The sequence below is a fragment of the Tenrec ecaudatus genome, chromosome 1, assembly GCF_050624435.1.
Source record: "Tenrec ecaudatus isolate mTenEca1 chromosome 1, mTenEca1.hap1, whole genome shotgun sequence".
Classification (NCBI taxonomy): Eukaryota; Metazoa; Chordata; class Mammalia; order Afrosoricida; family Tenrecidae; genus Tenrec; species Tenrec ecaudatus.
Window position 1 is genome coordinate 8,816,036 of NC_134530.1, and position 25,837 is coordinate 8,841,872.

General features: G+C 39.5%; 1 protein-coding gene across 1 annotated transcript; it reads right to left on the bottom strand.

Moving 5' to 3' along the window:
* Nucleotides 1-1,183: 1,183 nt before the first annotated feature.
* LOC142438291 (vomeronasal type-2 receptor 116-like) lies at nt 1,184-24,891 on the bottom strand. The gene is made up of 7 exons (XM_075540780.1): nt 24,731-24,891; nt 22,125-22,416; nt 11,775-12,113; nt 8,957-9,031; nt 4,271-4,498; nt 2,501-2,624; nt 1,184-2,097 (listed from the first exon to the last, which is right to left on the bottom strand). Exons 1-7 carry the CDS (start codon nt 24,889-24,891, stop codon nt 1,184-1,186), a joined length of 2,133 nt encoding a protein of 710 aa, XP_075396895.1.
* Nucleotides 24,892-25,837: the final 946 nt, after the last annotated feature.

Genomic DNA, 25,837 nt, shown 5'->3' on the forward strand with positions numbered 1-25,837 from the left:
CTGGGAGAGGGACAGCAGAGAAGGGGGGAAGGGAGACTCCGGATAGGGCAAGATATGACAAAATAACGATGTATAAATTACCAAGGGCATATGGGGGAGGGGGGAATGGGGAGGGAGGGGGAAAAAAAGAGGACCTGATGCAAGGGGCTTGAGTGGAGAGCAAATGCCTTGAGAATGATTGGGGCAGGGAATGTATGGGTGTGCTTTATACAATGGATGTATGTATATATATGGATTGTGGTAAGAGTTGTATGAGTCCCTAATAAAATGTAAAAGAAGAAAAGAGAAAAAATGATTAGGGCAAGGACTGTGCGGATGTGCTTTATACAATTGATGTATGTATATGTATGAACTGTGAAAAGAATTGTATGAGCCCCAATAAATTGTTAAAATAAAAAAAATGTAAAAAAAAAAGAAAACCTCCTCTGAAACCTGCTTATTAGCAGGTAATGGTCTGTACCACAGGTGGCCCCTGACCTTGAACCTGAAAGAAAGTAAAGTTCATGAGAGACAAAACATAACCTTGGGTCTGGATTTAGAAAGCATCACAAAAACACACTTGTCACAGTAAGAATGCACTGTCAGAACTAGTAAATGTACATTTCAATTATTATATGCAAACGGATCTGTGAGGATGGTAAGAACTCATCTCGTGTACTTTGGACCAGTTCTCATGAGGGACTAGTTTTTGGAAAAGACATCATGCTTGTGAAAACACAAAAGGGTCACGGGACGTGGGGGGCATAGAGAAAGGTCCTTAGGAGATGGACTAAAAGAGTGGCTACAAAATGAGCCCCAATATTGCAAAAAAAAAAAACGAGGATAAACAGGACCAGTTAGTTTTATTTGTTCTGCCAAACACAGGGTTACTATGAGTAGGAACTGATCCCAAAGCAACTGACTCACTGCAATCTAGAGAATTCTGAGCCATAGAGACCTTATAGGACAGAGCAGAGTTCCCCACTGTTGTTGTTTTTTTGTGTGTGTGAGTGTAGCCATTTATCAGAGAAGAAAGCCACATTTTATCACGCTAAAGCACCAAACATTTCTTTTTAATTCAAGACATATAAGAAGATGGAGTAGTTACTTACAATCTGGCTGTGAAAATTTGGTAGTTTATTGTTCAGGCTTACACATTTTTTGTCATAAAATATATGAGGAAAACAAACAAAAGAGATTCTGATCATCGTCTCCTCATATATGTCTTACTCTTTAACCTTTTTGATGTGTTTCCATCGGGCCGTAGGAAGATAACGTAGCACTTTGGAGCAAAGATGCAGCCTAGAAGCCCCACACTGGAGGCCAAGATGGAGAAGATCTCCACAGCCACCATGACCTTGCCCTGGGTGCTGTGGTAGACAGGGAGGAAGGTGACCCAGACACTGCAGAACACCAGCATGCTGAAGGTCAGAAACTTGGCCTCATTGAAGGTGTCAGGCAGGTTCCTGGCCAGATAAGCCAAGGAAAAGGTTCCCAGGGCCAAGAATCCCAGGTACCCGAGGACACAATAGAAGGCAGTGACTGAGCCCTTGTTGCACTCAATGATGATGCTCCTGGGGTCAGAGGATGTATCAATGTCAATGAAAGGGGGTGAGGTTCCCAGCCAGATGCCACAGATAATCAAATGGATAAGGGAACAGAAGGGAACCACAGAGTTGACAACCCCAGACACCAGCAACTGCCTCAGAATTCCTCCAGGTCTCACGACCTTGAAGGCCAGAATCACAGTGATGGTTTTGGCCAAAATAGTGGAAACAGCCACAGTGAATATCACTGCGAAGGAGATGTTGCTGAGGATGCAGGTGACTGCGTTTGGACGGCCGATGAAGAGGAAGGAGCAGAGGAAGCAGAGGAGGAGGGAGAGGAGGAGGACATAGCTGAGGGTGCGGTTGTTGGCCTTGACCATGGGAGAGTCTAGGTACTTCACAAACACCCCCAAAACCATGGCCGTGACGACAGAGAAGCACAGAGCTGTGCAGGCCATAGCCATCCCCAGTGGGTCTTGATAAGCCAGGAAGGTCACACTCTTGGGTAGACAGCGAGTCCTCTCAGTGTCGGGGTACTGACTTTGGGGGCACGCCGTACAGTGATCACTATCTAGAGAGAAAAGTGAGAGGGAGTATGAGACAGAGGAAAGAGTGACCTCTTTCAAAGCTCAGAGTGCTCACACTCTGTTACATGTTTGCTTCTCTATATCCACCTGACAACTCTGATTTTTAAAACCCACATAGCATCTGTCCATGACGTTATGTGACTTGCCAGAATAGTTTGTTGCCTTTGAGTCAACTTGACTAATGGCATCCGTACCCTGAAGTGCAGAGGGACTGTACTCCATTGGCTGTTCTGTTCTTTGATCTCCAGAACCTGATCCACAGGCCTTGTGTCTGAGGCACCTCTGGGTGAGTTGAGCATATAGTTAAATGTTTCACACTTTGTGCTACTCAGGGCCTCGCAAAGGCTCAGGAGAAGAAATTGATTGTGGAATTTCATCAGTTCATACCTGTTTGATTAGATATTCTTCTTTCTGGACAGAAAGTACAATAAAAGCAGCAGACAGGCATTCCTTCCTGAGGGATTTTCATGAATCCTGGGCCACAGCTCTTGCTACACAGAGAATGGGGAGTCTTAAAGAAGAGAATCATGGATAATAGTTCAAAAAACTCCATGAAGGACTAGTGTCTGATAATGTAACAATGTTGACAAACATAATTTTGTTGTTATTATGTGGTATTGAGTAGCATCTTGTTGTCAAGGGATCCTGATTTGGAATGGCCCTATAAGACAAAGTCCAGTGGACATTTGGGTTCAAAGACAGAAGCAAATCTTTACACAAGCAAATTGATAGCCCCTTTACTTTTACAGCTCTTATAGGTTCCAAGTACCCAATGTTTTACTTTTGTACACCAGAGCTCCTCTACTTTGCTTTCAAAGCGTCAACATTTATTTTAGAAAAATTTCCATAAGGGATGCAGACAGGGAGCTCAAAACACTATGAGGATCTGTCCTGTTGATGCAAGTCAAGTAGAATACATTTTCCGTGCTGGGGGTAAAATGAGAAAAGCCAGTTACAATCATTTGTGTAAATCATTAAAATTCTAGGTCACCAGATTATGTCCTTCTCAGTTTCGGAGCACAGAATCCCTCGGTGGGGGAAGGAGGGTGCTCAGCTACTAACTGAACCTTTGGCTGTCTGAACCCACCTAGCAGCACCACCTGCTGTAGGAAATGTGCTTCTATCATGATTCAAGTCAATGCAACCCTATTGGTCCCAGTTCTGCTCTGTCACATGGGACAGCCCTGAGTCGGAATCAACTTGACAACAGTAAGTGTAGGGTTCTGTCGTATGTTTTGTGCATCTCAAACAGCAAACTTTCAACCACACGCAGTAAATGCTCTTTTACTTCTTACTCAAGGGTTTTCTTTTCCTTTTTCCAAACTGCTTGAATTAGCATATTATTCACAAATTGTGCGATACAAATTGTTCAGTCACATCCAGAAGAGTTGTACAATCATCACCACCATTAGTTTTAGAACACTTCCTTCATTATTGTCCTCATTGTTCTTAGCTCCGCATTTACCCCCAACCACGCCTGCCATACCAAGGAGCCATTCACCCAGGTACCGCTTATATAGATTTTCCTATCCTGGATTTCATATACAGAAAAACATTACAACACAAACAACAACATCAACGAAGACTATTAGAATAACAAAGTAAAACAGATTAAAATAAATCCTCAATTGAGGAGTGGATTATTGTGAATGCAGTTAGATTAAAATGCAGCACGTTATCATTTGCTGTCCTTAAGGTCGATTTCAATTTGTTCTAGTTTTTAGTTTTTCTTCTTTCTTTTCAATAAATAATCATTCTGCTTATCTGATAACTTAGTAAATTACTTTTTAAAATTGGTCCATAGGTGAGAATGTAGTACAAGGAGATAAATACAAATATATCTCCCTCAAATTGATTCTGACCAATGTTAGTCCCATGCAGTCAGTCATAATCCACCCAGTGATGCAAAAAAAAAAAAAAAGAGAGAGAGAGAATCTGACCACCTACTTCTGTAAAGATTACAGGTAAGAAACCACTAGGAACCAATTCTACTCTGGAAAACATGAGCTCTCTGTAATAAAAGTTGTTCTTTAACATCCACTGGTACCAACAAATAAATTAAACAATATATTACTAACACAGATTTTGTAGCGAGTTACTTGGTTATGCAATGATTATCATATGCTGTCTTTTTGGGGGATGATGAGTTCATCTAACCTCTTCAAATCCAGTAGCCCATTCTATCAGCTCCTCCTGGATCATCAAACTGTGACCATGTAGGCCCTGGGAAACAAGCTCTCCTACTTTCACTTGAAGTTCAAAACCTTCAGGAAAATTCAAATAATTGAAAATCTCATATCGTGACATCTCACTTCTGTTTTCACCCAGCGAGACATGTTCTCCAGCGCTGTTTTCCAGTTGAGTGCGTTGTAGGACTTGATGGAGCTGAAGGAAAAGCATTATGATAAATGAGAGGAACATGGACATTGGAGACACAATACCCAGACAGGTCTTCTCCCCTTCCCTCTTCCTCCCCCACTTATAGAATATGCTGCCTATTCTGATTGTCAAAGAATGAGATACCCTACGCTGCCCCAGGAAAACCCCAAACTCAGAATCACATCCATCAAGCAATTCTGAGGCATGCTAACCCTAAGTATAACATATTTGAGACGCTGCATGGGGTTTCTCCACCAGTCACCCGTCAGTTTTTCATAATGTGGTGACTTGTGTGTTGCTGTGGTGCTGGAAGCGATATGCCACCAGCATTTCAAATGCCAGCAGGGTCACCAAGGTGGATAGGTTTCAGCAGCAGCCAAGAGAAGAAAGTTTGTCCTGCATTGTTTCACTCTTCTGCACAAGACCTCTTTAAAGTTTTGAAATGTAAAATCTTGAGGACTAAGGTGTGCCTAATCCAAGTGATGCTATGTTAAATCACCTCATATGCATGTGAGACCTTGACATTAAAAGCAAAGGCAGGTGGGAGGCTCTGGAGGAAGGGAAAAAAGGAGGAGCTGATACCAAAGGTTCAAGTAAAAAGAAATTGTTTTCAAAATGATGATGGCAACATATGTACAAATGTGCTTGATATAATTCATGGATGAATGGATTATGATAAGAGCTTTATGAGGCTTCAATAAAATGATTTTTAATGCAATTGCCTGCTTATTTAGGGGCACCATATTTGCAAATGGTTTTCTTTCTACTTTTAAATCTTACATACAATATGCAACCATTCACAGGGTGAATGCAATTTCTTCATCAGACTCGAAACAAAACAGCATATTCTTAAAATCATAAATAAATTCACATATTTTCTTTGGACCAGAAAATGGTACAAAATACAAATATTCTTTATGGAATTTCTTTAAACAGTTTAGATCACATAAACTTCAAACAAGGGCGAATTACTGTGCTAATTTTTGTTACATGTTGTTTTAAGAATACTATTTCTGCAGTTATAATAGTCTTAAATAATCGATTAATAAATAAATTTATATATAATGCAACATGCTTTTAACATGTAAATCTCTCCCCATTCATAACACTCAAATTAAGTGAAATAAACGAGGTCCAGTGAAACCAAGCAATGCTGGTGCATATCACTCCAACCAAGATACTGTCCTGCAATTATGCTTCAATCAAGTCGCTCGTGTGCAAGGTAAAACAATGGTTCCCATAAATTGGATTTAAGTAACCTGTAACTGATCATCCAAATTTGGCAACAAATGTAACAACATTTTTTTTTCATTTTAGTTATATCATGAACCCTGGACCCTGGTGGGTGTCCAAGCTAGCTACACTTTAGGAACATAAACATTATACATTATTAGAACCTAACCTCCTAATTCTTTACAATCTGACATTAAACAGTTAGTGAATTCTACCAGGAAGTTCACAATCCTAACATGTGAGTGAGATCTAACAGTGAAATGTACTGCTTCTTACAACATTTTATCTACGCTACATGGGTCAGAAGCATTTCAAAAATGTTCAATTTCTCATTTTTCAGTTGAATTTCAGAAGTTGCAAATCTTCTTAGAGAAAGATGTCATCCTCCAAAACCATTCCTTACATTACACTTTAAACCCCTTGGTCACGTTCCCCTTTCTTAACAGACCTGTTAAATAAAAAAAATGTGAGCATCTAGCCCAGATACAACCCACCTCTCATCTTTCAAAAAGTTAAACAACTGCTTAAAATAGAAGTTATTTTGATGCCTTTGAAATATTTTATGGGATTTTCAGGGAAAAAAGATACCCTGTAGTATATTTAGTACAGAATCATCAGGGGACCCATGAATAACGGCAACATGGAAAACCCGGGGGAGGACTATGTGCATTATATGCATTTCCTGGGTAAGGAAATCCACAGGTTCATCATCTCATAGGGCCTGCCACATACATGCGTACCCATCGCTATGATGAATTTGTGCCAGTCACTATCCCTAAGTAGAACATTTCTTTGGTTTTGCACTTACCCATCTCTTACACCAATCTAACTTCAGAACATACAGCATCAATGCAAATGTTACTAACAAGTTCTTTCTTGAATAAGGAGGGTGGTATAAAAACAAAGAAAACACGCTAGACTATTTTTCTAAACATTAGTTAACCAAGCTATTAGTAGCATACTGGATTGTGAAACAATGAAATGAACTTGGAGGATTAAACTTTGAGAAGCTACCCCTTTTGCCTCAGTTTCCTCCTCATCAACGCAACAGAAGCTTTGATAATTGCCTTATTGCTAGAAAAGTCTATTTGAAGAAATAAAGTTTGGTTCTTGCTGGTTTGTGTCATTCACGTTCTGGGTTCACAGAAAACACCCTTATGGCTTTCGAAAGAAGTAGGAATATTCTCCTCCCTCCTGGTGACATAGCTCCTCTAACTCCTAAGCTCCCGACTGTTATACGCCCAGTTTGTCAGAGAAGACACTGATGAGGCTCTTAGCTCAAGAAAATGGAGTGGGCCAGTTTGTTTAGAAGTAGCAAAAATGAGAATGAAGGAATAAAGAGGAGACAGGGACAAGCAGACAGAACCAAATGGGGGAGATGGGAAATGAGAGGAAGATGCCACACAGCATAAGGGGGAATCTGCCATTTTCTTCTCTTATCAACCCCATCCCACCTATCTAACTCCCCTTCCCCGTCTAATAAAAATATTCTTGCTAACTGCAATTTCAACACCATCTGAGTTTTCTAACTACCACTAGAAGACATAGGTGACATTAAAGGAGAAGCAGCGAGAGCAGAGGCCCCTAGCTCAATATACAAAGCAAGAGAAAGGGCAAGAGTCTGTGTGAAGGTGAAACAAAGTGATCGAGGATGTCCAACTGACAGGGAAATGGCAATGCAGGCCATCCATCTGCAATTGCACTCTATCAGCAGTGACCAACACGTTGTTCCTAAGACTGACTACTGACCAAACAGTAGTAAACACTTAGAAAATGGTCCTTAAATATTTCAAGCATATTCTGAAGTCATTAAAGGAGTCAAAACAACCCCAAACGCACCGCCCATTGACCGAAACAACGTAAAATTCAGCTTCTACAAAATAACACTACAAAGATGTCTTCTCAATGCCTAAAGGAAACTAGTTAAAAGACGAGATTCCCTCACTTAAAAGTTCTGGGGAGGTGACGAACCAGTCAGTGCAGTGTAGCAAAGATGAAACATACAATTTTCCTCTGGTTCTTGAATGCCCCCCCCACCCCCCGCCCGCACTTTCATGATCCCAATTCTGCATTACACAACCGCTGGACCGGGAGATGTACACTGGCACGGATAGCAACTGGAAATACGGGGAATGCAGGACAGATGAGCCCCTCAGGAACAGTGGTGAGAGTGGCGATATCGGGTAGGTGGAGGGAGGGCAAGGGAGAAAGGGAAACAAATGACAAGGTCTACATGTAACTTTGTCCCTGGAGGACGGACTGCGGAGAAGTGGGTAAGGAATACATCGTATCGTGTAAGATATGATAAAATAATAATTATTTATAAATTATCAAGGGTTCAGGGAGAGGGAGGAGCAGGGTGGGAGGAGAAAATGAGGAGTTGATGCCAGGACTCAGGTGGAGAGCGGGTGTTTTGAGAATGATGATGACAACATATGTACAAATGTGCTGGACACAAAAGATGTACGTACAGATTGTAAAAAGAGTTGTATGAGCCCCTAATAAAATGATTTTTTAAGTGCTCATCTCAGCAGCAGTGTCTGCAAGCAAAGTAGCTGAAACTCTTCGATGTCCCTTCAAAGGAAAACCCCAAATGTGAAACATGTACACATTATGTTCTAATACCACATCCTATATATCATCTTGTACAAAGAACAATCAAAACAATAAAGGTGCAAAGCTTCACATTGAATGGAACTAATATACACTGACAATTCAAAATTAAGGGGAAACAATAAAATTAAAGCCACTACCTCAACATAGAAAATCAGGACCCAATTTTGTCTGCCTTTTGCTCTTCATACATCAAACTGAATGATCAGCTAAATGTATGCAGTAAATATTGGCAGAAAATCATTAAAACAAAACAAAAAAACCCATGCAAGAATTATTTGGCCAAAATTGGTTATCAATACTGAATGTATTTTCAATAAAAGCTTTACTGAAATAAAATGTGAATGCCTTAAACTTAAAACCCAGTCTGTAAGTATTTCCAGGATTTGAGAATACTGCGAAATGCATGATGCCTTCCTTTGAATTGTTGCTGCAAGTACAAGTGCCAATTTTGTGCCTACGGAATGGCCTTAAGTCTATTAGTACGATTTTAATTTTACTGCAGAGCAGAATTTTCTGTTGGGTAAGATTTTTCATTTTCTTAAAACGATAATGATTTTTAATAACTAAATAAAAACAAAGTCAAAGAAGAATTATCTTAGGAAGTAGGAGTCCTACCATATTCTTCAATATCAATTTGGCTTTTAAATTTGAATTATGGTACTTGTGAAGAATATTGACAATATCATTGATCTTCAAAAGAGCAAACAGATTTGTCTCGAGGAAATATGGCCAGAATGCTCCTCAGAGCCAAGGATGAGAGATTTCATGTCACATACTTTGGATATGTTGTCAGGAGAGACCAGTCCTAGAGAAGGACATCAGGCTTAATAAAGTAGCATGGCAGCGAATAAGAAGAAGACCTTCAACAAGATGAACTGATACAGTAGATGAATCAAATGGCTCAAACATAGAAACTATTGTGGGGATAGCAAAGAACTGTGCAATGTTTCATTCTGCCGTAAATACGGTTGCTATGAGTCTGTCCAACTCCACAGCACCTAACAACAACAATGGGATTTTCTTTTCTGTAATTAACAGACATTTTTTATTTAATAACTCATCTTATTGGGGTCTCATAACAATTCATACATCAATTGTACTAACCTCATTTGTACATATGTTGCTATCATCAGTTCCAAAACATTTTCTTTCTGCTTGAGTCCCTGGTGTCAGCTCCCTATTTGTCCCTCCCCGCAAACCACCCACCCTCAGGAACCTTGAAAAAATTTTAATTCTTTTTTATTTTCATATTTTTCACCATCTGCTCTTTCCGATCACCCACATTTCTGTTGTTTGTCCCTCCGGGGTGGGGGTGGGAGGTTGTACGTTGAACATTGTGATCAGTCCCCTTTTTCTGTTGCTTCTCCCTCCACCTTCCCCCTACATTCATCATATTGCTACTCTCATTATTGACCCTGAGGAGGTTATCTGTCCTGGATTCAGGGTGCCAGGTGCTCTTATCTGTACCATCGTACATGCTCTGGTCTAGCCAGATTTGTAAGATAGAACTGGGGTCATGAGAGTGGGTGGGAGGGAAACTTTAGAGAACTAGAAGAATGGTGGGTGTTTCACTGGTGCTCTCCTGCACCCTGACTGACTCATCCCTTCCTTGTGACTCTTAGATGAGGGTGTGTCCAATTGTCTACAGATGGGCTTTGGGTCTCCATTCAATCCCCCTTCGTTCTCATCAAAATGGTTGTTTGCCTCGGGTCTTCTGATGCCTAATACAAGGACACCTCATGATCACATGGGTTGGTGTCCTCCTTTCATGTGTGTGTTTTTTTCTTCACTGCTAGATGGCTGTTTGCTCAGCTTCAAGCTTTAAGACCCCAGACATTATATCTTTTGACAGCTGGGCACCATCAGCTTTCTCCACCATATTTGCTTATGCAGCCATCTTGTCATCAGCAATTGTGTCGGGAAAGTAAGCATGACAGAATGCCACGTTATTAGAACACAGTGTTCAGTGGGATACTTGAGTAGAGGCCCAATGTCTGTCTGCTGTCTCAATACTTAACATATAAGCAAATACACATAGATCTATTTCCCTATCTTTATATAAATATATTTACATATGTACAGGCCGTATTTAGACTTCTGTAAATGACCATTTGCTACCTAATTCTTTTCTCTATTTCCTTTTAATTTCGTCCTGTCCCGCCATCATGCTCAATCTTCATTTAGCTTTCTGAACTTTCTCTCAACTACACTGTACTTCATGGAACCCAACCAGGTATTGTATGCCCTTCTCGCCATCAATTTTAGATCTCTTATTGTTTCCTTGTCCCTGAGCTTTTTGTTATGATGTCCCTGATTGATTTTCAACCACCACACTCAGGGCTATTAAGCTAGAACAAATCAAATCATTTATGCCACGTGTGCACCAGACATTATTATTCAGTTTAAACTAGCTCATAAAATATATTTGTGATGACTATTTTTGGGATGGTCCAAAAGCTTGACCATTGGTTTTCTTTAGGACTCTTGGAGAGCTGCATCAAATTCAAAAAGGGATTCATTGTCAAAAATCAGTTGACCATAGATATAGACATTTATTTGTTGAGTTTCAACTCTACCTCATCGGTCCATATGTGTATCAATATACCAGTATCCATCTTCCCCCATCAAAAAAAATCAGAAAGCAAACACACTACCATGAAATCCATTCAGAATCAAAAAATCCTATATAGAGTCTCATACTCTAAATCATTATTGGCACAGATAACATTTTTTTCTATTTCTGAGCCACTAATGTTTTAATTACTATAATATTTAGTATGTTTTGAAATGTTAGGTAGGTTTGAAATTAGTGTGTTTTATTACCTTAGGAAGTGTGCATCCTACCCTATTCTTCAAGATTAAGTTAGCTGTTAAAAGCCTAATAATAATTTTATAATTAATACATTAAATTTCAGAAGCAAATAAACCGGTCATGTAAACCAAATGTAGGAAGAAGCTCTACCTGCCAGGGAAGAAAGACAGGGAATTTGGTTTCCATCAGGGACACTGTTTCTTCTCCTCCCATAAATATCATTTCATGGAGAGCTTGAGCCACCAGATGTACAGTGTTATAAATATAGTTGATGGATTTCATCATTTTAATGTTCATAAAAGACTCAGGTAGAGATGCCAAGGAGGTATTAGGTGGGCACTCAAAATGTTTCCCCCATACAGTTCCTGAAAAGGAGCAGTTGAAAGAGTCGAGCCATAATTTTGCAAGGAAAACGTTTTCTGGGTAGTTGGAGGGATTCATTGTCCTTATAAAGTGCTTGAAACCAGGTATCTCAGAACTCTGGGGTACAAAGGAAAGAGCCCCATGGAAAGTATTTAAGAAGAGGTTAAGTAATATGTCAAACACTTCCCACTGGGATGCAGTGATCCATACCTTGTGGGTTGTTAGGTGACAGTCTCCTACTAGTGTCAGAACACTTACTGTCATTCCGTCACCATACACAATGACCACATTGGCAGATGAGTCTAATATTCTGAGGATGAAGTTCAAATCTTCCAATCCATTCGCCCTTTCTGTCACAGAAATCTTTTCCATAAGTGCTGGGCAGACACCTTTCATGGTCATTTCTTTTCTAAGGTCCCAAAGAAACCGCTCACCTTTTGCATCATCTGACACTAAAGTACTGACCCAGGTCCATTCAAAATGGATCAATAAGGAGACCATCCCGGAAGCCAGATATGTGTTGCTGGGGGCCATCTGATAGAGTGAGGAAAACTGGTCCTTATTTCTCAACAAATGTTCAAAAGTGCCACAGAAAACCTGAGTCAAAAAAGAGAAATGTTCTGTATGGGTTCTTCAAAGCAAAGTTTAAAGATAATTACAGAGAGCATGATCCGACCCCCAGTGTGCACAGCGGAGCCACACTCCGCAGGCTTTTCATGGTTGAGACCTTTTGGAAGCAGACTGAGCAGGGATTTCACAAGATCAGGTGCTGTGCTAAGGGGCCTTTGAGTGGATTCTGACTAACAGTGACCCTACAGGACAGAGTGAAACCTCGTTGAGGGTTCTCCAGGGTGATGATCGCCAGGAGCAGATCTTCCAGTCTTTCTCTGATGGAGCAGCTGTGAGATCCACCTGCGGGTGCTGAACCGGCACCTCACTGAGCTCCTTTAGCTACCATTTACATCTCGAAAATAGCACAATGGGAAGGAAGGAATATTCAGAGTCAGATAAACTAATTTCAATCCTTGACTTTGTTGTGAGTTGTTAACTGATTTGGGGCATGTTCAATAACCCCAGTTCACTTTATTTCTCACATATTCTAATGGTGCAAAATGGCATCATTTTATTGTCTCAATATAAGGACTAAGTATGTTAATATTTGTGAAGAATTTTAAGATCTTCAGTTAAATCATGGCACGCTAGACAAATGCTCTACATCCACCCACTGCAGCAAACAAAAAGAGAGATAGGGAGGAGGAGGAGGAAGAAAAACAGGAGGAAGAGGAGGAGGAGGAGAAGAAGGAGGAGTTAAACACCGAATTTTCATTTTTACAGATAATAGAGGTGACTGGCCAGACACAAACTCAGAAATTGAAGGGAGAATCCCATGCAAGGAAACAGGGAAAGGTGGTAAATTCTCAGTGGGCCAACTACCCTCAACCAGCCCCTCCTCCTGCACAGAAGCCTCCAATCAGGGAACTGGGAGAGAGTGTTTGACCATTGCCTTGCTTCCCATAGGAGTCATTTGAAACAGGTACCACTTGAGAACCCCTCTAATCCCACAGAGGACAGCTGTACCCACCTTTACATATCTGGGAGGCAAGTGCACGCGGAGGGAGGGAAGAACTGATGGGAGCACACAGAGGGCTTTAGAGAATGAGAGGCTGAAATTCACTGACTACCCTCTTCCCCTGGTACATGTTTGCTTGTTGTCAGCTATGGGCGCTGCAATATGGCATTCAGCCCAGCTTTGACATTCAGTTCAAATAAAGACATGAACTCCCAAACCTGCAGGGGGACAAAAGCATTCTGAAAGCAAGAGAACGGACGGGGATTCTCTTGCATTGGTTTTCTTCCTCTTAGCATTGTATTTGGAGAGAAGGCTACTGGCCTAATATCTCTAATGACTTAGGCACTAGGTCCCTAACAAAAAGTGCCACCCAGCTCCAGTTTTAGAAGATGTGGTGTTTTCCAGGATTTTTTGGTTTGATTTCTGCAGTTATTGATGGTTTTTCTTTTTCAACTTTGAGTATGTCTCTGTTCAATTCTGTTTTCTGTGTGAGTCTTTGTGTTCTTGATGTTTTGGTGCTATTCATCAGCAATCTCTTCTTGGAACTGGCTATTAACAGATAACCCAGCTACCCCCAAATATTCAAAAGATACAACTACCTGTCAGAGAACATTATCTAATCCAACACCACTGAATCAACCAACAGAAACCCTGAAACACACAAAAAATACATATATAAGCAGTAGGTAATCTCAAAGAAATGAGAAATAAGATCACCCCCACACACAGAAAGATAGCATACACAAGGAAGTGACTCAAGAACAAATTCAAAGACTCTTTCTGGGGATTAATAGGCATTGAAACCACCCATAAAGACGTTTAGAACAATGATGTTCAGCTGCTTTCAAGAATGGATAAAAACATTGAGAGAGCTAAAAAAGAGAGAGAGAGAGAGAGCAAAATATAAAAAACACGACAAGAGCAATCTGACAAAACAACGAACAATTAAAAAACGAAAATTACACATTCACCTTAAAATAGAAATTCAACATGTAAGCATTAATGTATTAGTGCTGGATAATGCTTTGGCAGGGCAAAGTAGTAGAATTGATGCTGTGAGGGCCAAAATTAGGGAGCTTGAAGAAAAAAACTTTAAGTACAACAAAAGAATCTGAAGAAAGCTGAAGAATTACATGGGATGATTTACATTTGATAAACTAAACAGAACAAGAAAGAGCAAAATAGCAACAAAAGTTCCATGAACTGATGAAAGAAATTACCCTACACTTAACATCCTAAGGGGGAGAATATAACCATTCAAAAAGTTGAAAGAACACGAAAGGGAAACATTAAATTTACCACAATGAAAATATGGAATGAGGAATAACATTCTGCAAGGAAGAAAGCAAAGTAATAAGGGATAAACGTGAATATCAATCAGGAGAATAGAGAGGAAATAGTTCTGAAGAGTGAGCAAAATATCTAAAATCTAGAAAAAAAATATGCGACCATCAAAGAAGATAGTAAGCCTTAACTGAAATCTAAAAGAGAAATCCACAAATACTACAAAGAGTAAAATAAAACCAAGTGAAGAAAATGCACAAACAAAATGAATACAGCAATACAATGCGAAAAATTAGGAATCTATTGAGTGGGAAAATCAGACCCAAGGAATTTAACTTGACAGTACTTTAAAATTATTAAATAATTTAAGAATAAGTAATGTAATTTAAAAATTCCTCGATGTAAACAAGAATGAAAATACAACCTACTAAACCTTGCGACATATCAAATTTATAGCAATGAATACAGACAACCAAAAAAGAACTAGGTCAAACCCTTAACATCCATCTCTACCAATTCAAACATGATCAGCAAATAAACTCCCCCCACCAAAAGGAGAGAAATAATAAAAAGTAGAGCATAAATACATTAATCAGAAAACAGGAAACAATAAAGAAATTTAACAAGACAAAGGCATTGATTCTTTGAAAAGATTAACATAATCAACAAACTACTGGCTATTCTCACAAAGGAAAAGCATTGGAAGATTTAAATACCACAAACAAGAAATGAAACAGTTGAATCACAACACAGGCAACCAAAATAAAAAAGATAACCACACAATATTATAAAAGCCTACACTTCAACACATTTGAAAAGCTAGAAAAAACGGACGCATTTCTGTTCACACACTTCCTATCTAAATGAACACAATCTGATCTGGGAAACCTCAACAGTCCTATTACTGAAGACATCGATCAGGTTATTAAAAACTCGAATATATTTTTAAATAGCAGGACCAGACAATTTCGTTCGGGAATAATACCAAGCATTTAGAGAAGAGTTGGCAACAATTTTACACAAACCAGCAATGAATACAGAAAAAGCAGCCAACTCCTGAACACATTTTAAGAAGTGAGTAGAACTCTGGTACCAGGAAAAGATATTACCAGCAGAATATATTACAGACCAATATCCTTAATAAACACAGATACAAAATTTCCAACAATTATTCTAGTCAACGGAAGTAAACAAAACATAAAAGGAATACATCATATTCCAGTATCATTCATTCCAGATATGTAAGGTTTATCCAGTGCTAGAAAAACAAACAATATTTATCACCATAAAACAAACAAAAGGAAATGTGTAAGGATAACAATCAATGCAGAAAAGGCATTCAACAAAGCTCAATGGAGATGTTGGATAAAAATGCACAATAAAGTAGGAATAGAAGGCACCCAGCAACATATGAAAGGCCATATGCATAAGCCAATGGTCACCTTTTCACTCAAGTGGGGGAAACTGATAGCACTTCACCTTTGAATAGGAAACCCGATGACAAAGATACCTTTTATCAACTCTTATTTAATTTGTTAAGCAATTTATTGGGAGCTCTTACAGATGTTGAAACAATTTGTAATTCAATTAGATCAAGCATGCTCATACACTAGCTGCCACCATCAGATTCAAAACATGTTTGTAAACTCCTTGATGTCCGTTCTCCTTTATCCCCTCCCTCCCCCACCCTACTCCCCAGGAACCCTTATTGTTATGTTATATATGTTTAAAAGTATTGTTATTATTATTATTATTATCTGTGTCTTACACCATCCGACATATCCACTCACCTACATTTCTGTGAATCTTTCCCTCCAGTAGGATTGTACAGTCATCAGTGCTATCAGTGCCCTTTCCCCCACTTCCGGACACCTCTCTTCCCAGACCCTCAGGGAATCATTACTCCTAGCACTATTTCTGAAGGGTTATCTATCTTGGCTTTCATGCATCAAACAATTCTTAATTCTGCATATGAGCATACCCATGTCAAACTAGGTTAATGAGGTAAGAAAAGAACCATAACAGTAAGGGGAGTAATATTATAGAACTACACTATAGTTGTGCATTTCCTCAGTGTTATACTGCGTCCTGGACTTAATATCCTTTCCATGTGGCCCTTCTGTGAGGGACTGTCCAGTTAACCTTCAGGTGAATTTGGGGCCTCCCCTTTGTCCATGCACCTTCACTTCTATTAGACTGCTTGTTGTTTTGTTTGTTTTTTAAACCTCTGATACCTGTTCACATACACACCTCATGATCACACAGGCTGGTGTGCTTCCTCCATGTGGGATTTGTTGCATCCCTGATAGATGGCCACATTATTAACTTGAAACCTTTAAGACACCAAACTCTATATTTTTTTAATAGCCGGACACCATTCACTGTCTTCACCACATTTGCTCTGCGCCCATTTTGTCTTCAGTGATCTTAGGGAAACATTACCACTCTCATTGAAGACTTACTCAGAGCTTGTAGATTAAAAGGGGGAAAACAAGACATCCAGAGTAGCAAAGAAGCAAAACTGTCTCTGCTTAAAGATGATATGGTTCTGTATGTAGCAAACCCCAAAGACTTGACAAAACTATTGTTGTCGCTAATTGAAAAGGTTGTCCATCTGGAAGGATAGATAATCAATATAGCAACATCAACAGGACTGCATACTACAGAAGAGACTCAGAAAAGGAAAGTAAGAAAACCCTCATAATAGGCATCCACAAAGAAAAGATACTGAGAAACTAACCCGAATCAGAGAAACAAGACTTTTATTTTAAAAATATGCAGCACTAGTGTAAGAAGCCAGAAGAGATCCATTTAAATGTAAAAATGTTCCATGTTCATGGATAGATGAACTAAATATTGTGAAAATGTGGATACTGCCTAAAGTAATCTAGAAATGCAATGCAATTGTTTTCCAGATCAAGGGATTATTCTTCATAGAAATGGAAAGACTAATCATGAAAAATATATAGATATAGAAAATCAGGAGAAGCACACCACTATTAAAGAAGATGAATAAAGGAGGAAGGCGCTCATCTGCTGTCTTCAAAACTTATTAAAAGTCGCAGTAGTCAAAACACCCTGATACTGGCACAATGATAGACAAAGAAGCACTCACAGGCTTTATAAAGGGCCAAACCACATTAAATGGAGAAGAGTTATTTCTTCTAAAAGGCTAGTAGCAAAATAGGATTTCCATTAGCAAAGAAAGAAAGAAAGAAACGAGAGCCATCTCTCACACTATATCTAAAAACAGTGAAAGATTGATTAAAGATGTAAATGTAAGATCATCAATGAAAATATTGGGAGAAACTTAAAAGCCCAAATCCAAGCCATCAGTATACTAGCAAATATAACCCCCACTCTCCCGCTCAAAAATAACCAAAAACACAAAAACAAAAACCCCGGAAGATAGGTAGAGAACTGGACTTCCTGAAATATGGCATCTATGTTCCCCAAAGACTGCATCAAAGGGTCAAAAAGGCACCCACCGACTGGGAACAGCTTCTGGCAATAATCTGTCAGATAAAGGGCTTCTCAGACACCTATCGGGAAGGGCAATGCCTGAAGAAGAAACAGACAAAAATCTTTGGGAAGATGGCATGATTGTGAGTTGTCACCGCGATGGCCTCAACCCAAAGTGAGCCGATGCACAACAGAAGGAGGCACTGCACAGTCCTGATCTAGCCCCACGGTGGTCCCCATGCTTGAGCTCACTGATGCAGCCACTGTGTCAATCTTCCTCACCTCCAGCCTTCCTCTTTATAGTTTGAGCATTATGTTGGCTCACCTTTCTTTGGAATGGCCACGAAGGTGGACCTCTGTCACTCAGTTGGCCAAGGAGCGATCTTCCAAATTTCCTAGCATACACAAAAACAAGTGCTTCTCCAGCTTTCTGAAACATTTCAGTGTGTATCTATTAATTCCTGGAGCCTTGTTTTTGGCTAATGCATTCTGTGCTGTTTGAACTTCTTTCTTGACCTCCAGTGGTTCTTACATATGATACCTCCTGAAATAGTGGAATGTCAACTACCGTATAAACTCAAGTATAAGCCAACCTGAACATCTTGCGAGGCACATAATTTTACCCCCAAAACTGCATTAAAAATGTGCTGAAAAACTTATGTTCTATTATATATGGCAGTTCTTTTTGGTACAGTGACTCTTGTGTATTCTTTCTCTCTTCCCTTAATACTTTGGGCAATTTTTAATAGTTTGCCTATACAATCTTTTAAAATGGGAATTCAAACATTGAAATTCTCTTGAGTTATTTCAGTTTCAGATCTACAGAGTGTGTTCTTTCCTTTTCGTTTTCTAATTCTGGGTCCCTGCATATTTTGTTATAATATTTGCTTGTGTCTTATTGAGATGCCCTTTGACATTTTCTATTCAGCTCCATAACTTCATCCTGCTTTCCATTAGCATTCACTGCTCTATGATTAAGAGCAAGTTTCAGAGTCTCTTCTGACATCCCCTTTGATCTTTTCTTTCTCCACAGTCTTTTTAACGATCTTTTACTTTCCTCACAAATGATGTTCTTGATGTGCACATCAGGTCTCCTGTCATTATTGTGTAATGCATCTAATCTGTACTTGAAATGCAGATGAAATAAACACAAGGTGGTTTTGTGACTCTCGTGAGCTAGCTTTAATTTCCTTCAGTTTTATCCTGAACTTACATAGGAGCAATTGATGGTCTGTTGCATATTTGACCCCTGGTCTGATTTTCTATGCTAATATTGAGCTTCTCCATCGTGTGTTCCCACATATGTATTCAATTTCATTTCTGTGTATTTTGTCTTGGGAAATCCATGTCTATTGTTACCTTCTATGTTGTGGAAAAGGGTATTTGTTATGAACAAGCCCTTGGTTTGGCAAAATTCTATCTCCAGCTTCATTTCTGTCACAAAATCTCTTTTCTCCCAACAACTGTTCCTTCCTCATTAACTAACTTTTGCATTCGAATCGCCACTACCATCAATGCTTCTTGATTGCATGTTTGATCAATTTCTGACTGAATTGGTTTTTAGAATTATTCAATTTCTTCATCACTAGCTTTTCAGAGTATTTACATAAATTTGAAATAATAATTGTTTTGATGGTATTTCCTTGAAAGCGGATAGATATAATCTGTTCACCCATAGAAATATACTTCATGATGGATTTAGCAACATCCTTTCTGACAATGAATGCCATGAGATTCCTCTTGATTGTGTTAATCCTGGTATAGTACATTGAATGATTTTCTAATCTAAAAGGGCCGATGGTCCTTTCAGCTCACTAATGCCCAGGATGATATCAATGTTCTTTCATTTCATGTATGACCACTGCGAATTTTCCTAAATTCATACTTCACACATTTGAATTGACATTCCTTAAAATACTTGACCAGCTGTTTTCTCCTTATCTTCAGTTGTGCTCCATCAGCAAATGAAGATCTTGAGGCTCACAATCTGTAAACCTTTCCCAACTCACATCAACATGGTTGACTTTCCCAATGAAATCAGCTCCTCTTCAGTCACATTTTGAGTGACCTCAGAGTTGAGGGGCCCATCTACTGGCAGTATGTCTGGAAATATTCTGCTTCCTTTGTTTAGGCTTGCATTATATGAAAATTTTTCAAACCTATGCATATGGTTTTCAGCGAATTCTTCCTCTGAAGTGAGGAATCAAGTCTTCTTCATTGTCTGGTCTCCATCTGCAAGCTTCACTGAAATCTGTTCACTTTGGGTGACCTTGCCAGCATTTGACATACAAGTGACATACCTTCCGGGATCACGGCAACACACAAGCCACCACAGTACTACATACTGACAGACATGTGGAGGAAATTAATATTAGTAATGAATAGATACAGATATGCTAACTACATGAATATTAGAAAAGATGTGAATAGATCATTTGTAAATGGGCAGAAGACCTGAACAAACAATTCACCAAAGTTGACATCAAGGTTGCAAGAAAAATATATGAAGGAAATTTTCTGATGACTAGCCACTTAAGAAATTCCTATTAAAACCATATTAGATACCACTCTACCTGGCACTGATAACAAAATTAATAAACAATACTGATAATAACAACAAATGCTGGAGAGGATGTGGAAATATGGAATAATTTCATATGGTTCACTGGACTGTAAAACTGCACAACCGCTGTGGAAAATGGTAGGAAGCTTCCTCAAACAAATTGAAATAGGTACACTGTAGGACCAAGCAATCTTACTCAAAAGCCAAACTCACAGCCATGCTGTCAACTCTGACTCACAACAACCTCATAGGACAGCCTAGCACTGCCTCTGTGGATTCCCAACACAGTAGCTTCTTATGGGAATAGAAAGCCTCATCTCTCTCTCTTTAGTATTTGACATAAGTAAATTCGGGGCAAAACACACTAAATCATGTATGCATGTACAGTTATTACATGTGAACACAGGCACCTTTACAGTATAGTCCATATCATGTACACATGTACTGTTTTTACATGTGAGCATGTACACATGTACAGTGTAGTCAACAAAAGCAAGAAAATTGAGAAATAACCAAATCTCCATTCAGGCTACGCGAAGATTAACATATTTAATACCTATATGAATGGAATATAATATGCATCATTCAAGAATCATGATAAAACTTGGAGCGTCTGATAACATAGACAAATTTGTAAGACACCATGCTGAGAGAAGTTAACCAATCCAATAGAGCAGAATATTATGAGACAATTATTATAAATGAGAAAATAGTTGTTACATCAAAAGAAGCTGTCTTTCATATTTACAGAGGACTGATGGAAGCGACAGTGAAACTCGGGGAGTGGGAGAAAATTGATGAATAAAATTTTATTATTTTTAAAGACATATAGATAGTAAGGCACAAAGACACCTTTAAAAATTCTGCTTCCTGGGAGCCTAAATTCTAAGGAATTTTAAAAGCATAACCGTTTAGTCTGATATGGGCAAAAATACATCCCCCAAATTTGTGTTAGAATCCTACACCCAATACCTGTGGAGGGAATCACTTTTAGAAATAAGCTTGCCTTCATTATGTTAATTAGGCTATATGTGTAGGCTATACTCCTCAGCTTGGTCATTTTTGAGTCCTATAAGGAACATCATAGACAGACATAGAAGCAAACATAAATGGAGGTGGGAGGGATATTGATATCATTTAAAGATTGCCAAAGGATTAAGGAACAGAAGCTGAAAAGAATAAAGGCATCCCCCCCAAAGCTAACAGAGGCAACCAGTTTCTCAAGTCAGTGTGCTGAATTCAACTTCTAGTGTCTACTGGGAGAAAATAAATATGTTTTTCTTGAAAACCATCCTTCCCATTTTAGGATTTTTTAGAGCTGCCCTAGGGAACCGAGATGATGGCCGAATTCCATGAACACATGTCTAGATATAATTGCTTAAAATTGAAAATACAATAAGTGAGTTTCCAAATATCATAGAAAAACTTAATTATATTATCACGGAATTCTTCCCCAAGCTTTGTGAAAGCTTGGTGAAAACCTCTTCCAGAATAGTGTCCACCTTTGGGAAACAATTGAGGAACAGAATTTCTAGAAGCTATTTTGTCATAGGTCCTACCGCAATAAGAATTTCTGGCTGATCCATCCTGCCCAGGTTCCCACCCAAAATAACACATCCAATGCATGCAGGAGCAACCTCCAGGAGTTGTGTCCCTTTGCTCTTCCACTTAATTGGTAGGAGAAACAAATTAAAGAAGGAAAAGTTCACCACCACCCCCATGACCATACCTGTGGTGTCCTGTAGAGCTCCAGCAGTCCTCCAATCTTCATTGAGAACATGGAGGTGAGGGCGATAATGACAGCCATGCTCTTTGTGTGTTTCTGGCAGGTGTAATTAGGTATGGGGGGCTCAGCCTCTGAGAGCCAGCCCAGGGCGCTCTTTAGGATGTTGGAATCGCTGGAGTAAGCGTTGTAGAACCGGTAACGCAGGGACATGTTGGGTAGCAGGTGGGGACTCCTATTAATCTCCTCGATGGCAAACAGAAAGGCCAGAATATAACTATAGCCTCTGTAGTTAAACCTGTGCAAGAACAAGAAATAACTATTAGGGGGGAAATCGAGTTGTACACTCCAAATTATATACACTCTTCCTGTATTGTGCTTCACAGATATTGTGCTGTTTACAGATTGAAGGTTTGTAGAAATTCTGTGTTGAACAATTCTGCCAACAATAATTTTCAGATAATGTGCTGAAACTGTGTCTTTCTTTGTGGCATACTTTGGTAATTTTCATAACACATTCTAGCCTTTTTCTAGTGGTATTGTGCACTTATGACACAGAAGTCTAGTGTCAATTTAACTTTCATATGTACTTGGGTGTCAAAATGTCAGTGTGACACCTTTTATTGAGCTGTGCTGGACCCGAACATACAATGATTCCAAAGAATATCTGTCCCAAGCCAACGAGAGCATCAAGGGTATTTTGACTCAGAAACCCAATTCTGTGAAGATGAATTGATGCCACTTCTATTTGAGATCTGAAGCTGTGTGTATGATATTCGCCAAGCCCCACAATGTCTAGGCCTACCAACCTAGATTGGGAGGAGTGTTTAATCTCTTAAAGTGAGTCATTGGTGATAAGATGTTAGTTCCATGGGGAGGGCTGTTTACAAAGTTCCCTTCAAATGAAAACGCTCACTTATGTATGTAACCATATGTCAAACTCTGATTCATGACTGACCTTAACATACAGTAGGTGAGGGCCATGGAAAGGTCCAGTTAGATGAAGAAAGCAATTGTGATGCATTCAATGGAGCCATGGAGAGGAGGAAAGCAAAGCGGGAAATATCGGAGGTAGAATAATTTGTATGCTGAAGACTTTTCTGGGTAAATATGCATACGTCCATACACAATTCTACGTTCTATATATACAGCTTTGTGGCACCCATTACACCCAACTACATCTTCCCCTTTGGGTTCGACACTTTCCTGGAATGATTCGCAGCTACCTCTCACATCACATCTGTTCTTCATAATTTTATTTGAAGTGTGCTTTGAGCAAAAATAAAAATCAGTTAAGAAAAAAATACTAGACTCTGCCCTTATGTCCTAAGGAAACAACTCTAAATCTTTGAAATTTCTTAAGTATTCTACGTATCTACAGCAGACCACGTCAGAAAGGGAACAGTGTATGCTTTATTCATGCTAACATTGTCCAATAAGTTAGTCTTCTGCCATGGATGGGACAATGGTTTCAAAAACAGAAATGCCCTCTGTAGGCATCCAAAGGAGGAAGTCCAATGCTTTTAAATTGCTGACAACGCTCAAAGGGACATTAAGGGCTAATTGGTGAGACAAATGCAGTGATCTTTCTGAGAAGGGACTTTAATGACTGTTCTCTCTAAAAGAGAAATTAAAACATGACTTCCATTTGGAAGCTACATTTTTTCATGAGACTTTGCTTCAGCACTAAACCCCAGCATGATGTTTTTTTTTAATTTAATTTAATTTTTTTTGATGTTTTAAATAAAATTGTATATCATCTTCCACATCCTGAGTCAGTAATAGAAGAATTTTGGGTCCCTGCTATGGAAGCGTTGGGCCCTGGGTGGCATAAATAGTCTAATTTGGCAACTTAATAACATTAAGTTTCAAACTAACCCAACCGTTTCCTTTCAGAAAGGTCTAGTGATAAACGTCTGCAGAAAGCACCACTAAGAGAAACTTCAAGAGCTCAGTTGGATGTTATAACACACTGGGCCACCTGGTATCACTATAGATTAAAGGCAATGATTTCAGGTTTGGCCAGGGAGATCTTATGACATTTTCCATAGACTATGGCAACATAAGCCTTCCAGAAGAAAATCACTAATCCCTCTAAGTGCAAGGCAGCAAAAGTAAAAAGTGTTTATTCCCTTTTTCACTCACAAGAGAAATATACCCGAAAAAGGAGGGAAAGGGTACAGTAGTGGTGATTAAAACAAAACAACAGGAACATCAGGGTTGGTGAAGTGCAGGGTCAGTGACAATCAAGAATCCCCCTTGGCTGAGACAGTGGCGAAAACAATGGGCACAGACCTAGCAATGACCATGAAGACGGTGCAGGTCTAGGTAGAGTTTTATTCTGCTGCACCAAAGGTCACCATGAATCAGAGCAGATTTAAAGACAGCATATAATCAAGGGAAAGAAAAGGACATGTGCAGTCATCCTTCAGGGGAAAGTCACTACATAGTTTCTCTCTCTGTCTTCACTTTCTCTGTCTCGGTCTCTGTCTCTCTCTCACTTTCTCTATCTCTCTCCCCCCCACACACATTTTATCTCTCTCTCTGTCTTTCTTTCATTCTCTTTCCGTTCCAATCTCAGTGACACACACACACACACACACACGACTTACCAGTCATATTTTATATCTTCTCTTGAATGGGTCATGAAAAATTTCCGGTGTAGTTCTGACTCGTGTGCCAATGAATAGAGGGGAAAAAATCCTCCGAGCACCAGGTCCCCATCCCTGTAGACACTGGGCTGCATGGAAACATAGCGATCAGAAAGACTCATTGTGAGCAATGCAGTTGGAAGCAGGCAGGACAGAGAAAGAAAGAGCAAAGAGAGCATCCTAGCTGTGACTCACACAGCAGAGGCAGAACCCCGTATCCCTGGAAAATGGAGAGAATTAGGAGACTGGAAAAGTCAGCCTTATGCTAGAAAAAGCAGCATCAATGCAGAGAACAGATGGTATGGAGATTGCTCTCTGTCTCACCAGCCTCTGCAGATAACATGGGAGTTGCAACAAAACAAGACAGCGTTGTGACAAGACAAGAGTGCTGGAGGCAAGGAGGAGCTCCATTTATACATATATCATGATCTTCCCTAGATAACCCTTGGACTACAGGGGCTCTGCTCTGCTCTTCCTCTCACTGCCTCAGACTGGCCCCAACTGGACAATTCTGTAGGTAATGACTCATAGGACCCCTCCTGCCCTAGGGCTCCACACCTGAGACAGGGAAAAAACATGTTTTCAACAGCTCCACTTAAAGGGGAAAGTGTGTTGCCTTGAGCACTGTGTTCTTTGAAGAATCTCTATGGAACCAAACTGACAACAGTAACTTTGTGGATTAGGAAAGAAGCCCCCAGTCAAGATGGCTTGATAAAGATTGGCAATGGGCATTCCAAGGTTGAAAACAAAGAGGAATAGGAGTTGGAATAGATCATCTTCCTGATATAAATGAACCTGGAGATCTCTTGATACAATTACCATTTTTCAATAAAACAATAGGTAACTAAAGATATGGATTTCTTCAGATGGAATATACAGAAATAAAATCGATTGCATCTTTGGGAAGGGAAAAAGAAACAGTCAATATCAGCAGTTAAACCAGGTCAGGGGCTGGTTGTGGAACAGAATATCAATTGCTCACTTGAAAGTTCAGCTTGAAGTAGAAGAGGCTGAAAAGAACTCCATGGGAGCCACAATATGAACTTGAGGCTATGTCAAGAACATCTC